At 45.7% G+C, this 15169-nt stretch overlaps 1 protein-coding gene across 1 annotated transcript; it reads left to right on the top strand.

Moving 5' to 3' along the window:
• The first annotated feature begins 1612 nt into the window (after positions 1-1612).
• Positions 1613-15124, top strand: supt20 (SPT20 homolog, SAGA complex component). The gene is made up of 22 exons (XM_057820730.1): positions 1613-1652; positions 3956-4057; positions 4147-4182; positions 4466-4591; positions 4668-4794; positions 4875-4978; positions 5057-5227; positions 5456-5595; positions 5659-5815; positions 7922-7978; positions 8049-8126; positions 8190-8359; positions 8420-8452; positions 8522-8633; positions 8698-8794; positions 10492-10653; positions 10737-10989; positions 11061-11170; positions 11248-11303; positions 11369-11467; positions 11529-11619; positions 14909-15124. Exons 2-22 carry the CDS (start codon positions 4055-4057, stop codon positions 14980-14982), a joined length of 2256 nt encoding a protein of 751 aa, XP_057676713.1. The 5' UTR covers positions 1613-1652; positions 3956-4054; the 3' UTR covers positions 14983-15124.
• The last annotated feature ends 45 nt before the right edge of the window (positions 15125-15169 follow it).

Here is a 15169-nt window from a genome sequence, read left to right on the forward strand (position 1 = left end):
TTAGATTTATTCCCTTCCTTTGGGAATGGGCAGATTGGGGAAATTACAGGATGATGTTGAGGACAGTTTGGAGACAGTTGTTTCTGAATTCCAATTATTAGCTCACAGTGTGTTACAGAAAGGAGGTCTGTTAACTCAACGATGGCAGACCTGGACTCTTCCCGGCTCACGTGAAATCCTTCATAATCTGAACTTCCTTTTGCAACGTCCGGCTTTCTTCCTGACTGAATGGAACCCAACAAAAAACGTCTTTCTCAGCGTTATTGTCCAACACTGCGGCGATTCAGCGTTCAATTTTTAATCAAGCGGGCCCGGTGGACGCCCTCTCGTATTTGGCTCGGCCACTTTTGAGCGGCGTCCAACGGCCGATGTTCTGTTTGGAGAAATAACTTTTAGCCCAGGCACAGCGCCAACGTTGTTTAAAACTCGTCAGCTTTTTGGCTGGAATTTCCCCCGCGAGTTTAATTTTAATCTCATCCATTGTGTGATTACGAGATTTTAAACGCCAACTTCGCCGGTGGCTCTTGGTTGCCGACTGAGCGTGATCGTTTCGAACCGGAAAAGGCTTGATATTGCCTCCTGGTTGATATAACTCGAGATGAAACGTGTTATCCGATTTCGAGCGAAATGACAGCGGTCCTTAACATCACCGCTAGAGTTGTCCGGTAAGGACTTTTTAATCAATGTTGTCCAACTCCAAAATGGATGAAAACGACCCGCAAGTTCAGTCACATATATGTCAACTTTTGGCTTTGGGAAGAAAGGGCCCGTGTGTGTGTGTGTGTGTGTGTTGAAACTCAACCGCACCCAGAACACTCGGGTCCTCATAAAGGAACCTCTTATCCCTGCTGTGATGTTGACACAAGTCCTTTCAACAGAGTGCCGAGAGACGCTCACAATTGCACCAGCGGTGGTTTGACGTGTCTTTATTGTTGGGGGGCGGGAAAGCATACCATTCATTCAATTTCGAGCTATTTCACTAATGAAATCAACAGTACACATACAAACATGACCTTTTTTCATCTTGACTCTTGGAAATAAGTGACCCTAACAGCAAGGCCAGTCAGTATGAATCCAGCACAGTGCTGGATTTGTGTGACACTAAGTGCCAGATTGTTTTCTTTTCTCAATGAGCGGCTTTAAGTGAGTGGTAAAGGACAAAAACCCGATTTTACACATCTCGTTTGGTACACGAGGTCGTATAAGAGTTCTCATGAATTTCTTTACTGTGCATTTTTGTCCCCACGCAGATCGTTATGTATTTTAGACCTTGCAAGGTACGTGTTCACAGCACTTTTCTCAAATCTGGGATTGAATTGATATTGAAGTATTATTCCGCCATCTACTGGCGTGTGGACCATAGAAAAGGAGGAATAAATAAAAAAACAAATAATGACGGTCACGCATGCATATTTGTCTTTTGGATTTAGAAAAGGAAACGATTTTACGGCGACAATGTAGATGAAATTGATTCGTATTAAATCTGTACATTTGAAACAGGTGGGTGACGTTCCTTCTTACGTCACGCCCGAACCGGAAGTTGAGCTGTTGTTGTCACACTGGAAGAAGATGGCCGCCGCTCCTACTTTTTTTTCAATGAATCTTTCCTTTGGCTTTGGTTGTCCTGCATCGGCTGCTATGCAACCAGCGAGGCGAGTGCCCCCTCTCAGCCGACCTCTCCGCCGCGCCGTGGGGTCACCGTTCTCCCCCGCGGCGAACTTGAATTAAAAACAAACAAACAAACAAAAAAAACACGCCGGACCTCCAGCGGCTAGCATGCTAAAGTTAGCCACGCTGGCCTTCAGTGCAGCGGCCAGGATTCCGTAGGAGCTCCACACCCACAGTATTCTTTTATTAAATAGTCGGACTAAAAATGAGCCACTCGTTGATTTTATTGTTATTAACGCAAATATAGACGAAAATACAACTTTAGTGACCGTCGCGTTTCGTTTGCGTGAGCAGAGTTGGGTAGGAACGCGTTACATGTACTTGAGTAACTTTTGGAGAAAAATGTACTTCTAAGATTAGTTTTACTACGCCTTACTTTTTACTCTCTTTAAATAGATTTGTGAAGAAAAAACGCCACTCTTACTTCGCTACGTTGGCTTACACTTGAGTCCTTACATTTTTCCTCTTCTAGATGACACTTGATATTTTTTTCAGACAGTGGCTCTGCTAGTCAGTAAATACCAGTGTTGTTAATCTTACTTTAAATAAGTAATTAATAACAGTTACAAATTACTTCTCCCAAAAAGTAATTGAGTTAGTAACTCGGTCACCTGAATGTAAAAATAATTAGTTACTTGGCAAAGTAACCGGTGTTACATTTCGCAACTAGTTCTATATACATGTGATACCGTAGCATCAGTTCTATATACATGTGATATCTACCGTTGCATCATGCGGGCGTAGTTTGTAGCCTATCGGCTGCAGTGAGGTATTATTAAGAGTCACCTAGCATCGCGTTTGCAATGGCGTCACAACTACTTTCCCTCCTCGCCACTCCCGCTCTGCTCTCTCGTCTCCGTGAGACCGTGTCTCTCAGACATTTCTCGCGTCACCAACGTAATATCACATCGTAACGCACGCCTTTAAATCCTCAGTAACGGTAACGGCGTTGCCAAGATGAGAAAAGTAATTACTTAGATTACGCACTTCAAAAAAAAAAAAAAACGCCGTCAATAACGCCGTTATTAACAACACTGGTAATCACATGACTCTATGATACCAGTACAATATTGTATACAATACAATACAGTCACATAACCGGACGCATGCTTGCCGTCGGAAGTCCAGCGATTACGCAGGCCTATTCGATCACGTGGCGTCTCTAAAGTGCCGTAAAAAAACTAGTTGACATGGAGTCGTTATTACCCAAAAGCATGGACTTCAAGCTCTCTCCCACTTTTTACTTGGCACTGATAGACCCCTGGAAAATCGGAGATATGATCGCTTTCATTTCATGGTAGTAAATGTTTTTTTCCATTAGAAGGCACTCATGCTCTTTGGATTATAGTACAGTACAATAATACTACTAATACCTGTTGATATAGATGGTGATGTGCTGAGAAAAAATATATATATAACATTGTTGAACAAAAAAAAAAAACATTAGACATTGTAACCAATTACAATGTTATTTATGACTTGAGTACTGTTTTTTTTCCGTGTACTTCTTTACATTTACTGGAGTACATTTTTTAGGATGGGTTCTTTTACTTGAGTAATATTTTGAAGTAACACTACTCGTACTGTCTCTGCCTGCCTTGCACTTTGTTTGAATTAGTGCTGCAACGATTGATCGATTAACTCGAGTATTTCATTAGAAAAAAATATTCAAATTAAATTTTGGTGCTTTGAGTATTCGTTTAACTAAAGTGGTGTTGTATTGGTTTATTTTGAAAGTTTGCATTTAGTTGTATTGATTAGGGTGGATACACTGCTCTCTGGTCTGCCTCTTTTCACATGGCTGAATCCAACTGCTCCCTGTTAAGACCAACGTAATCAAAGTTTTTGTTTGAGCGAATGTTTTTTAATAGATTCTAAATTTAGTTTATAGGTATATTTAGCCGTTCTTTGTGGGACTATGTGTCTGAACCATTTGTTAAGAGCAATGTAAAAATAAAAATAGCATTTTACAGCATTTAAGCTAGTGGACTTTTTCTATGTAAGTTATATGTGAGCCAATTGTTCTTTTGTTAAAAAAAAAAAAAAAGCATTTTACAGCATTTAAGCTAGTGGACTTTTTCTGTGTACATCAATCCTCATTTAAAAAAAAAAAAATTTATACCGTTTGAGGCTCAGCTTAGGTATTTTAAGTTTTCATGTTCCTTATCCGATTACTCGATTATTCGAACTAACTAGTCCATCGATTAATCGACTACTAAAATATTCGATAGCTGCAGCCCTAGTTTGAATATTTTTTTTTAATAATATATGTGTTGTTGCCACACAGGGCGTGAATCCTCGCTTTAGGAGGGCAACGTTGGTTGGGATTCAGCCAGGGAGGGGGCAGCGTCATCAACTGTCACCTTGTAGCTGGCGGCTCACCACAATGGTAAATACCAATCCATAGCTCACGGATGAAATAAAAGAAAGTTACACGGGGATTGCTTCTTTACAGAGTTTTTCTTTCTAACTTGCCAGCAACACGTTTTGGAATATGCACTAGATCGAGCTGAGGTAAGCTGCGCTCTTCCCAATTTTGCTCTCACATGCAAGCGAGAGTTCACATACTGTAGTTCTTAATAGCAACAAGATGACCGCTTGATACTCCTGGTACCTGGAGACGCTGACATTCAGATATATTTATATATACAGATTCATTCCATTTCCAGCAAATGTCAGTAAACCACGACTTGACATCTTTCTCCCAAAATACTGTATTGCATGGCCAACTGGGCACACGTCTCCGTGACGAGTGCAGTTTGTCATCTAATGATTTTCCCGCCGCCGTGTCATTCAGTACATTGTGGAAAGCGCTCGACAGCGCCCCGCTAGGAGACGGCTTTCCTCGGGCGGAAGGAAGAGTTTGTATCAGAAGCTCTACGAGCTCTACGTAGAAGAATGCGAGAAGGAGCCAGAGTTGAAGGTCGGTCACGTCGGCCCGTCTCGTCGGCGGTAGTCGCGGCTAAACGAGGCGCGCGTCTCCTTTCTGTACGCGGTAGAATTTCAGGAGGAACGTGAAACTGCTGGACAAGTTGCTGTCTCAGGAGTCTGTTTCTTGTCTGGTGGTCAACTTGTATGCCGGCAACGACGGCTACTCGCTCATGCTCAGGGGCAAGAATGGATCCGGTGAGGGGGGGGGGGGGGGGGGGACGCCCGATCCCGGGAGGCACGGCGCCCTGACGTTTGCGTACTTTCCGCTCGGACAGATTCCGAAACCATCCGACTGCCGTACGAAGAAGGAGAACTTCTGGAGTACTTGGACGCCGAGGAGTTGCCGCCCGTTCTGGTCGACCTGCTAGAAAAGTCGCAGGTGCGTCCGCCGTTTAACGGAGCGGCGTTTCTCGGAAGCGACGGCAATAACGCGTGGTTTTTGTTCCCGGTGCTCCAGGTGAACATCTTCCACTGTGGCTGCGTCCTGGTGGAGGTGCGGGATTACCGGCAGTGCGGCAACACCAAGATGCCGTCGTACCAGAGCAGACACGTGCTGCTCAGGCCCACCATGCAGACTCTGGTTTGTGACGTCCACGCCATGACCAGCGACCATCACAAGTGGACGCAGGTGAGCGAGCGAGCGAGCGAGCGAGAGCTCTCTCGTGTGTCGTCGGAAGAATCTGCTCAATTTGAAAATCAGTTTGATTTTTTTTTTCCCTCCTTTCTTCTCCTAATTTTCTGCAAACTGAGAATAATCTTCTTTTGTTAAAGGAAGAATCGTTCTTTTTGCCCGGTCATAGAAACGTGGAGCAGATGTATGAGAAGTTGCGCTTTCCGTTTGTCCTCTCCTCCTCAGGATGACAAGTTGCAGCTGGAGAGCCAGCTGATCCTGGCCACGGCCGAGCCCCTGTGCCTGGACCCGTCCATCTCGGTCACTTGCGCCGCCAACCGGCTGCTCTACAACAAACAAAAAATGAACACTCGCGCCATGAAACGGTACCGCCTCCCTCCGCAAATGCGCCGCCCGCTTCCAGAAACTCATTTGGTTTCCTGACAAAGGTGTTTCAAGAGGCACTCGCGGGCGGCGCTGAACCGCCAGCAGGAGCTGTCGCAGCTGCCCGTGCCGCGCCAACTGCGCCTCTACGACTACCTGCAAAAGCGCAAGGAGAGGAAAGCCGCTCCCGTCATCGACTTGAAGATCTCCAAAATCGGAAACGTGAGCGCTCTCGTTCCATCTACTGTTTTTTGGAGCCTTCAAACTTTTGTTGCCCATTTGCTCAGTACTTCAAAATAGTAACGTACGATATATACAGTGCTGACCAAAAGTATTGGCACCCCTGCAGTTCTGTCAGATAATGCTCCATTTCTCCCAGAAGATGATTGCAATTACAAATGCTTTGGTAGTAATAGCTTCATTTCTTTTGCTTGCGATGAAAAAACACAAAATTAAAAACGAAAAATGAAATCATGATCATTTTACACAAAACTCCAAAAATGGGCCGGACAAAAGTATTGGCACCCTCAGCCTAATGCTTGGTAGCACAACACTTTAGACAAATTAACTGCGAACAACCACTTCTGCTAACCATCAATGAGTTTCTTACAATGCTCTGCTGGAATTTTTGACCGTTCTTCTTTGGCCAACTGCTCCAGGTCTCTGTGATTTGAAGATCTCTCCACAGGTGTTCTATGGGATTCAGGTCCGAGCACTTTAGAAGTCTCCAGTGCTTTCTCTCAAACCATTTTTTAGCGCTTTTTGAAGTGTGTTTTGGGTCATTGTCCTGCTGGAAGACCTATGAGGGAGACCCAGCTTCTTTAAGCTGCAAAATTTGTTGATAGTCTTCAGACTTCATAATGCCATGCACGCAGTCAAGCAGTCCAGTTCCAGAGGAAGCAAGGCAACCCCAAAACATCAGGGAACATCTACTGTGTTTGACTGTGGGGACAGTGTTCTTTTATTTCCTGTAAACTCTTGTTGATGCCTTTTTCCAAAAGCTCTACTGTTGTCTCATCTGACCAGAGAATATTCTTCCAAAATGTTTTTGGCTTTCTTAGGTAAACTCCGTTCTGGGTCAGAAATGAGGTCTTCCTGGGCATCTTGCCATAGAGTCCCTTTTCATTTAGATGTTGACAAATAGTACGGGTTGACACTGTATTACCCTTTGACTGCGGGACAGCTTGAACTTGTGTGGATGCTAGTCGAGGTTCTTTATCCACCTTCCGCACAATCTTTTGTTGAAAGCTCTCGTCAATTTTTCTTTTCCGTCCACATCTAGGGAGGTTAGCCACAGTGCCGTGGGCTTTGCACTTATTGATGACACCGCGCACGGTAGACACAGGAATATTCAGGTCTTTGGAGATGGACTTGTAGCCTGGAGCTTGTGCCCGTGCTTCCTCACAATTTTGCTTCTCAAGTCCTCAGACAAACTTTGGTCTTCTTTCTTTTCTCCATGCTCAATGTGGCACACACAAGTACATAGGTTGAGTCCACATGAATCCATTTTAACTGCCTGCACATGTGATTTAGTTATTGCCACCAACTGTTATGTGCCACAGGTGAGTCACAGGTGCTGTTAATGACACAAATTAGAGAACTGCCACATGATTTTTCAAAGGGTGCCAATATTTTTGTGCAGCCCATTTCTGGAGTTTTGTGTAAAATGCTAATGATTTCATTTTTTCCCCCATTCTCTTTTGTGTTTTTTCATTGCAAGCAAAGTAAATGAAGATATTACTACCAAAGCATTTGTAATAACTATCATTTTCTGGGAGAAATTGAGCATTATCTGACAGAATTGCAGGGGTGCCAATACTTTTGTCCAGCAGTGTATATCATCAAAATGATATCAAATATCATCTTGAGGTTTCCATATTGCCAAAACTGTGATATGTTGGGCTGAAATCATCACATCTGCTATACCTAAAGTGACCTCCAAACATTAAAATGAATGTGCTTGTTTTACGATAGGAACAAGTGCTGATATAAGGCTCATTTTGTTATTGATTTTGATTCAGAAATGAGGTATTTGGCTTTAAACGCATTCAAGTATTTCACAAGCTAAGCTCATATTTGAATAATATTGTCTACTTTCATGAACTTGTTGTATTGACTTGTGGTAAAAAGTGAGGAGGGAAAGCTGTCGTTGTTTTTTTTTTTTCCTCAAATGTTTTAAAAATACATGATTCGGTGGCATATCGCTATGATGATATAAAATAGCCCATAAGGATATTTCCCAAATCGCACACCGCTAGCCAACGCAGAGGTTGACGAGCACCTCCCGATGACTTTTATATGAGACACAACAGTTTCTTTGTCACGCAGTGTGTGGACATGTGGCGCCAAAACAGCTGCCAGCTCAGCGTTCCCAAAGAAATCGACGTAAGTGCGGCACTCCGAAGCGGCCGGGCGGGCCAATTTTCTCACCGACGGGTGTGTCTGTCGATGGCAGGTGGAGAAATACGCCGTGGTAGAGAAATCCATACAGCTGGAAGATTCTCAGCCCCCTTCTGTCATCTGGCCCGCCGAGGTGAGCCCCGGACGCCAAGGTTCATCGTCGATCGGAAGCTGTAAAGCGGCCTCCCCCGCGCAGGAGACGGTGGACGACTACACCTTCGAATGCGAGGTGGGGGGTCAGGCCCAGAGGACCAAGGTGTCCGTTTTCCAGTCGCCGGGTGACCCGCTGGTATACGGCAAGATCTACTGCACCAAAGACGTCAGAGCCGAGGAAGACGGCGCGGACCTGAAGCTCACGCATCCCCCGTAAGACCGCGGCAGGAGTTTGACCCGACCGACAAAAGCAATTTCCGTTTTTCTCTTCAGGTTCCTCATCGGCTCCAAGACGGACGCCGAGCGGTGAGTGCGCGCGTCGCAATGATTTTTGGGCGTGGAGACGAAAGGTACTTCTTTTTCTGCGCGGGTCAGGTTCCTGGCGCAGTACAAATGCGTGTACGAGAGGGATGTCAAGTGTCAGGTCAAGATGTCCCACAATTCTGGCAGCCTGGGGCCGCCGCCCGCTTCCCCCGACAAGGACGAGGTGGGCTCCGTCGTCGTCGGGCGTCGGGTCGTCCGATTGACGCGCGTGTCGTCTTCTCTGCCAGGGCGACGGCTTTTCTCCGCCGGTCCAGATGTCCTCGTTGGGCAAAGTGGCGAAGCACCGGCCGCAGCCCGTCAAAATTCCGCCGGGATCCTCCTCAGGTACCTCCGCTGCGGCGTTTGGCCACCCCTGTACTATTGGATCCAAAAAAACGAAACGTTAGGCCTGAACGATATTGGAAAAAACTATTGTTGCGATTTTTTTTAGGTTTGCAATATATTGCGATATTAAAAAAAAAAAAGATCTATCTTTTTTAAAGAAATTATCACTAAATGACTTGAATAGCTGTCTGGAAATACTTTACATAACGCACCGTGACCACAGTGTATTCATATAATACCGTTTAATTTGTGAATGATGAAGATTTCTGTATGAAGGTATCCAGGAAGTCATGTCTGCACAAAATAGATCATTTATTGAATACAATATTTGACACTTCAACAGCAGCAAATACATTAAATGATAAATAAAAGAGCAGGTGCATTAGTCCCCTAAGTTTTTGACAAAATATAACAATAAATAAAAACTTCTGTAAAATAACAAAAAAAGTTGTCAACATATTTGAACAAAAATATTAAATATGACAAATAAAAGAGTTGTTCACAAACTATAACAATAAATAAAAACCTCAGTAAAACAACAAAGTTGTCAACATATTTGAACAAAAATATTAAATATGACAAAAGAGTTCACAAACTATAACAATACATAAAAACCTCAGTTAAACAACAAAGTTGTCAACATATTTGAACTTAAATATTAAATCTGACTAATAAAAGTGCAAGTGCATTAGTCCCCTGAGTTGTTTACACAAAATATAACAATATAAAACTGCAAAACGGCAACAAAGTTGTACAAATATTTCAACAAAAATATTAAGTATCAAAACTTTATGTGCAGCTGTACTATATATAGTTATTTGAAAAATACGGTTTACAATAAATTTAAATATAAAAGAAACAAACTCAATTGAACTTGTAAATAATTGAACTGAATAACTGCAAATAACTGTGATGAATAACAGAACCATTTTAACTCCCAAATTTCCTGCCTTCCTGATAGCTGTCACATGAATAAAAAGAAGAAAAGACATTCCTTCAGCTGTGTTATGTATTTGTCTGCATATCGTCCACCTTCCTTGCTCAGCAATTCTCAACTGGGTCTCATAGGTTTTTGGCCAAGACTATTAGTTTATCCACTATAGCAGGCTTGAGACAAGAACGTTGGCACGTAACAATGTTCCCACCTGTGCTAAAAAGCCTCTGATGGGGAGCTCGTAGCAGGAATGCATAGATAAGATACCTGCGTTTTAAATGGTCCCACATGTTTGACAGATTACTTCTTGTTGAGGCAACCATGGCGAGGCACTGTCGACAGGGCTGTTTTTTGTCCCTTATAGTCTTGTTCTTGCCAAAATACTTCCAAAACTCCTTTTGGATACAGTCTTCCTTGCTCCTCCAACGTGTTGATTGCTTGCTTTCACTTTGAGAACGGGCCCTCCTCCCTCCGCTCTGCTGTTCGGCCCCTCCTCCCTCCACTCCGCTGTTGCAGGGGGAGGGGGAGGAGCCGATGACTTGCTGGAGAGAAAGAGAAGCTGTGCGCTTTTTTTCCCTCTCCTTCCTCAAAACAAACGTTTGTGGATTAAAAAAAATGAAATTCAAAAACTATCGCACGTCCTTGCGATGGGACTATTGCACATGCGCACATCGCGATGGCGATGTTTAAACGATATATCGTTCAGGCCTAGTTCAAATCGCTTCGGTACATTGTAAAAGTATCCAGTTGCGTCTCTCCTTAGGTAACCCGTACAGTTCCCAGACCGCGAGCGGACTTCTCAAGTGTCCGACGCCACCGCCCCCCGCCAAGGGCCAGCAGCCTCTGAACAGGAAACACTCCGTGGAGCTAGGACAGGCGGGCCTGCTGTCCCCTGCCTCGCTTTCGCCCATGAGCTCTGCGCAGAGTGAGTAGGATTTCCGCACGATAATTGGGGCCGGGCCTCCCGGTCGGACGTTAAGCGAAACGAGGGGGGCCGGATCGTTTCAGGATCGGGCACCCCCAAGCCCTCCGGCCCCGGCAACGCGCCGTGCTCGACGCCGCACCCCGCCGACTCCCTGGGGCCCCCGCCGGGAACGCCCACCCCCCCGGAGGCGCAGCCCGCCCTGCTGACGCCCTTCCCCCTCAGCCAGCCGCTGCCCGTCATGACCATCCCGCTGCCCGTCACCACGGGCGCCGCCTCCTCGCCGGTGGCGGCCAACCCGGCCGGCCTCAACTTCATCAACGTGGTCAGCTCGGTCTGGTGAGCGGCGGCTAAACCGGGGGAGGCAATACCGATCCGCGAGCCGTGACGTCTCGCCCGCGTTTCCGCAGCAACCCCCAGACGCTGATGGGCGGCTCCGTGCTCGGTCCCGGGCTCAACCTGAGCGGATTCCCGCCGTCCGGGGGCCTGGTGCCCTCCGTGCAGCCCGCCGCGCAGACAGGTCGGGGGAAAAAAAAAAAAGTTAATTCTTTTGGACGCGCGTACGACGACCCGCGAAAAATCGTTTTTTTCTTCCAGGGAGCCATTTTGGTCTGAACAGCGGCGCCGGGCTGAGACCGCTCAACTTGCTGCAGGTATACGACGGTTTGTCGCCTTTTGCCTCTCCTCGGGCATTGACGCGTGCGTTTGCGACCGACAGATCCCAACTGGTCCGCTCATCTTCAACCCGGTGCAGCAACAGCAGTTCTCCCCGCAGAGCCGCTCGGCCGCTTCCAGCCCTCAGCAGCAGGGGGACGCGGTGAGTCCTCGCCGCGGGGCGCGTCTCCGCATCCTCTAACTGGGCGTTTGCACCACCGCAGGGGGATCAGGGCGCCGATTCCGCTTTGGCCAACCAGCAGACGGCTGTCATCAACTTGGGTGTGGGCGGCTTCATGTCTTCGCAAACCGCAGGTACGTCCTAATTCGTCCCCGAATAACACGTGCGCACGCACTTTTCCCTTCGGCGCCGGCGCTACAAAGTGTATTGGTATCTAGTAGGTATGCGCTGTAGTTGACTGTTCAGTTGACCTGCCACTACTAATCCAGGGATGTCAAATTTCATTTTGGTTGGCCGGCCATGTTCATGGTAATTAGATCTCATGTGGTTTTATTTTTGGCCAAATAAGTGAACTCAATCGCTGACATTGACGGCACTACACTTCCAATCCATTTTGACCGGTAGGGTGCCAATGAACGAGTTCCAGCACTGAAATATACAGCATTCGCAGCCAGTGCTTCCGCTTTCAGTCAATTGGATGTCTGTCCTTCATTTTTGGGCAGCTCAGTGTCATTTCCGGGCACGTTGATTTCCAGGTCATTTCCTGTTGGTTCCGGGGCATTTTTGACTCAATGAATTCATTGATTGCCATTGGCAGCGCTTGATGGTCCATTCCAGGGGGGCGATTGAACAAATGTGACCGCGGACACAAAAATGAGCCAAGCGCACAAATCTCTTGGCGGTTTTACGTCAAAATCAAAGCACGCGATTCTGTACGTACTGTACGAATGAGCTGCCCGTCAAGCCCGCGGATCACACGTTTGACACCCCTGCTCAAAACTCTGTCATCTGTTTGCGGCAGTCCTGCTGTATAGCCAAACGTTGGCGGTTGCTCGCAACTTCCCTCTCTTCTCTGCTACGCGACTTTGTTTTCCGGACCCTAACCCTTCCTCATCCCCCTCTCCTTTTTGGTTTGGTTGATTCCCAACTTCCTGTCCGGGCTTCCGCCGCCTTCTCCGAGGCTTCGGCTGCAGCACCGGCCTCAGATCCAAGTAACTGTGACGCGGACATACACACACACGTGCACCAGGGACGTCCGACCCCAAAATCGAGCTCAAATCTAGTCCAACAGGGCCTTCCCCCGACCTGTGTCGCTCCATCCGCGTTGTACGTCAAGCAAAAAGTGGCGTTTCATTGGCCACGTGCATGCGCGTCATCGTGGTCACGGTTACTTTGGACCATTGTCATTTCGGGACTCCGATATGTCCGCAAAGTCACATAACGAGGCATGTCCGCTTTGGCGTAATATCCCATGTGCGACTCCTCGTTAACGTGCTCGCTCGCGTGGCGTTCGGGCCGCTCATAAAACGACCGCCGGCCCGTTGTGTATCGATCACAAGATTTTCTGGGTTTTCCGCTGAGCTGAAAATGTACCAAAAAAGTTGGGGCTTTGCGCTTTGTTATCCATTTCCAAAGCAAACGCAAATATCTCATTTTAATTGAGTGCAATATCTCAGAATATTTAGGATTGGATACCGAAATAGAATGGGGCGGGGGGAGGGGGGGGTCCTCCCCTTTTTCAATGTTATATAGGCAGAGGTGGGTAGTAACACTCTACATTTGAGTAACTTTTGGAGAAAAAGATTATTTTTCCACACTTTACTTGAGTAGAATTGTGAAGAAAAAACACTACTCTTACTGCCCGAGTCGTTACAATTTCCTCTTGATTCTCCATATTAGACTTCATTTTTGCCAGTGTCTCACCAATGACATGTCACCACATTAATTACAGGACCTTGTGATACCAAACAGACGCAGCAATAGAGTCACGCGACTTGCAGTGAGAAGTCCTACGATCACGACGGCCGATTCGATCACGCGGCGTCTTGAAAGCGCCTTCAAAATGAAACTATTTGAAGCGCTCTCCTCGTTTTTATTCGGCACCGATAGACCCCGGAAAAGCAGATAAGATTGCTTTCATTTCACGGTAGCAACTGTTTTCTCCACTAGAGGGCACTCATGCCCTATACAGTGGGGAGAACAAGTATTTATCAAATACTTGTTCTCCCCACTGTACTTACGAAAGAAATTGGTTTTGGAAATGGTTTTGTAACTTGAAAATTTTGTAAGTAGAGACGCGTTTTCCATGTAAATGCCCTAATCCCTGCCCCTCAAATTCAGACATAAATCATTATGCAAAAAATGCATCAAAACATGTAACCGATACATGTTATTGTACAATAAATATAATATCTGAGTTGTGCATCGTGGAAAAAAACAAGAATAGAATCAAGAATAAAAGTTAATACGCTCAGAACACGAGGGGCAAATAAAGAGGCCGCTGGGATACACATACAGTAGAGGTCCTTCTTAGCCAATCGGATGCCGGGAATGCGAGGCAATAGCCAATGGCAGAGCGGCGAAGTATGTTACCTTCTGGGAGTCGCCAGTACCAGCCATACTGTAATTTTGCCTTTCTTATCCTGAAATTTCTTAACAAGAGGCAATATTTTTGTGTCTTAACCTGAACATTTGTAAGTAAAGGTACCACTGTACACTGCTGGCCAAAAATATTGGCACCCCTGCAATTCTGTCAGATAATGCTCCATTTCTCCCAGAAAATGATTGCAATTACAAATGCTTGGGTAGTAATATCTTCATTTATGTTGCTTGCCATGAAAAAACACAAAAGAAAATGAAATCATTATCATTTTACACAAAACTCCAAAAATGGGCCAGAGTGTTTTTTCATTGCAAGCAAAAGAAATGAAGATGTTACTACCAAAGCATTTGTAATTGCAATCATTTTCTGGGAGACATGGAGCGTTATCTGACAGAATTACAGTGGTGCCAATACTTTTGGCCAGCACTGTATAATAATAAATTGATAGAAAACATATATATATAATATCGTTGAACAATCTAAGCAGTTTCTCACAATGTTACTTGTGCGCTCATCAAATGCTTTATTTGTACTTGAGTCCATTTTTTTTGGGATGATTACTTCTACTCAAGTAATATTTTGAAGTAACACTATTCTTACTCGAGTCCAATTTTTGGCTACGCTCCCCACCTCTGGTTTCTATATAAATGTTGACTTTTTTTTTTCAAATGAAACTAAATAAGGTCATATGTCAAGGTGCTTCCAAAAGAGGATTTTGACCATTTTCAAGTCCCAAAAATGTTGACTATAAAAAAAGATTGTCTGGTAATTTGATCACGGAATAGTTGTGGCAGCCCTACTTTCTACTCACTGTTTTTGTTCTACTACTGCGCCTAACTTGCCTTATGTGTGACGAGGTTGTTAAGAGGTTGACGTCCAGTCCTTTTGGACCGCCATACAGATTGTACATCGAGAGACGTAAATAGGAGCGAATGGAGTTTCCCCACACGCTCGTGACTTCATCCCGTCCACAACGATGATGCCGATTTCCTTCCTGATTTCTTTTTTCCCCCTCCCTCATCCAGTCGCAATTCTTGCAGCACCAAATGCGGCGGCAAATGGCTACGGCGGCGGCGGAGGGCCGGCGGCGTACCGCCAACCGAGCAAGAAGTAGGAGGAAGGGGAGCACGCAGCGGCCCCTCCCTAAACCTCGCCAGACGGAAACGTTGCCTGGACACGAGTGAGCCCAAGCGGTATTCCGGTCCGCCGTCTACCTCTCCGGCCGGTGCCGGATTTGGAGTTGTGAGTGTTGATGCTTTTTTTTTTTTTTTAAGGCTGTCTTTGTCAGCAGTTTTATTGTT

The sequence above is a fragment of the Corythoichthys intestinalis genome, chromosome 18 (genome assembly GCF_030265065.1).
Source record: "Corythoichthys intestinalis isolate RoL2023-P3 chromosome 18, ASM3026506v1, whole genome shotgun sequence".
Classification (NCBI taxonomy): domain Eukaryota; kingdom Metazoa; phylum Chordata; class Actinopteri; order Syngnathiformes; family Syngnathidae; genus Corythoichthys; species Corythoichthys intestinalis.

Bases quoted from the DNA above. Each gene is read 5' to 3' on its own strand.
- supt20 (XM_057820730.1), top strand. The intron at 8,634-8,697 runs GTGGGCTCCGTC...CTTCTCTGCCAG, and splicing joins CTTCCCCCGACAAGGACGAG to GGCGACGGCTTTTCTCCGCC. The intron at 11,304-11,368 runs GTATACGACGGT...TGCGACCGACAG, and splicing joins GACCGCTCAACTTGCTGCAG to ATCCCAACTGGTCCGCTCAT.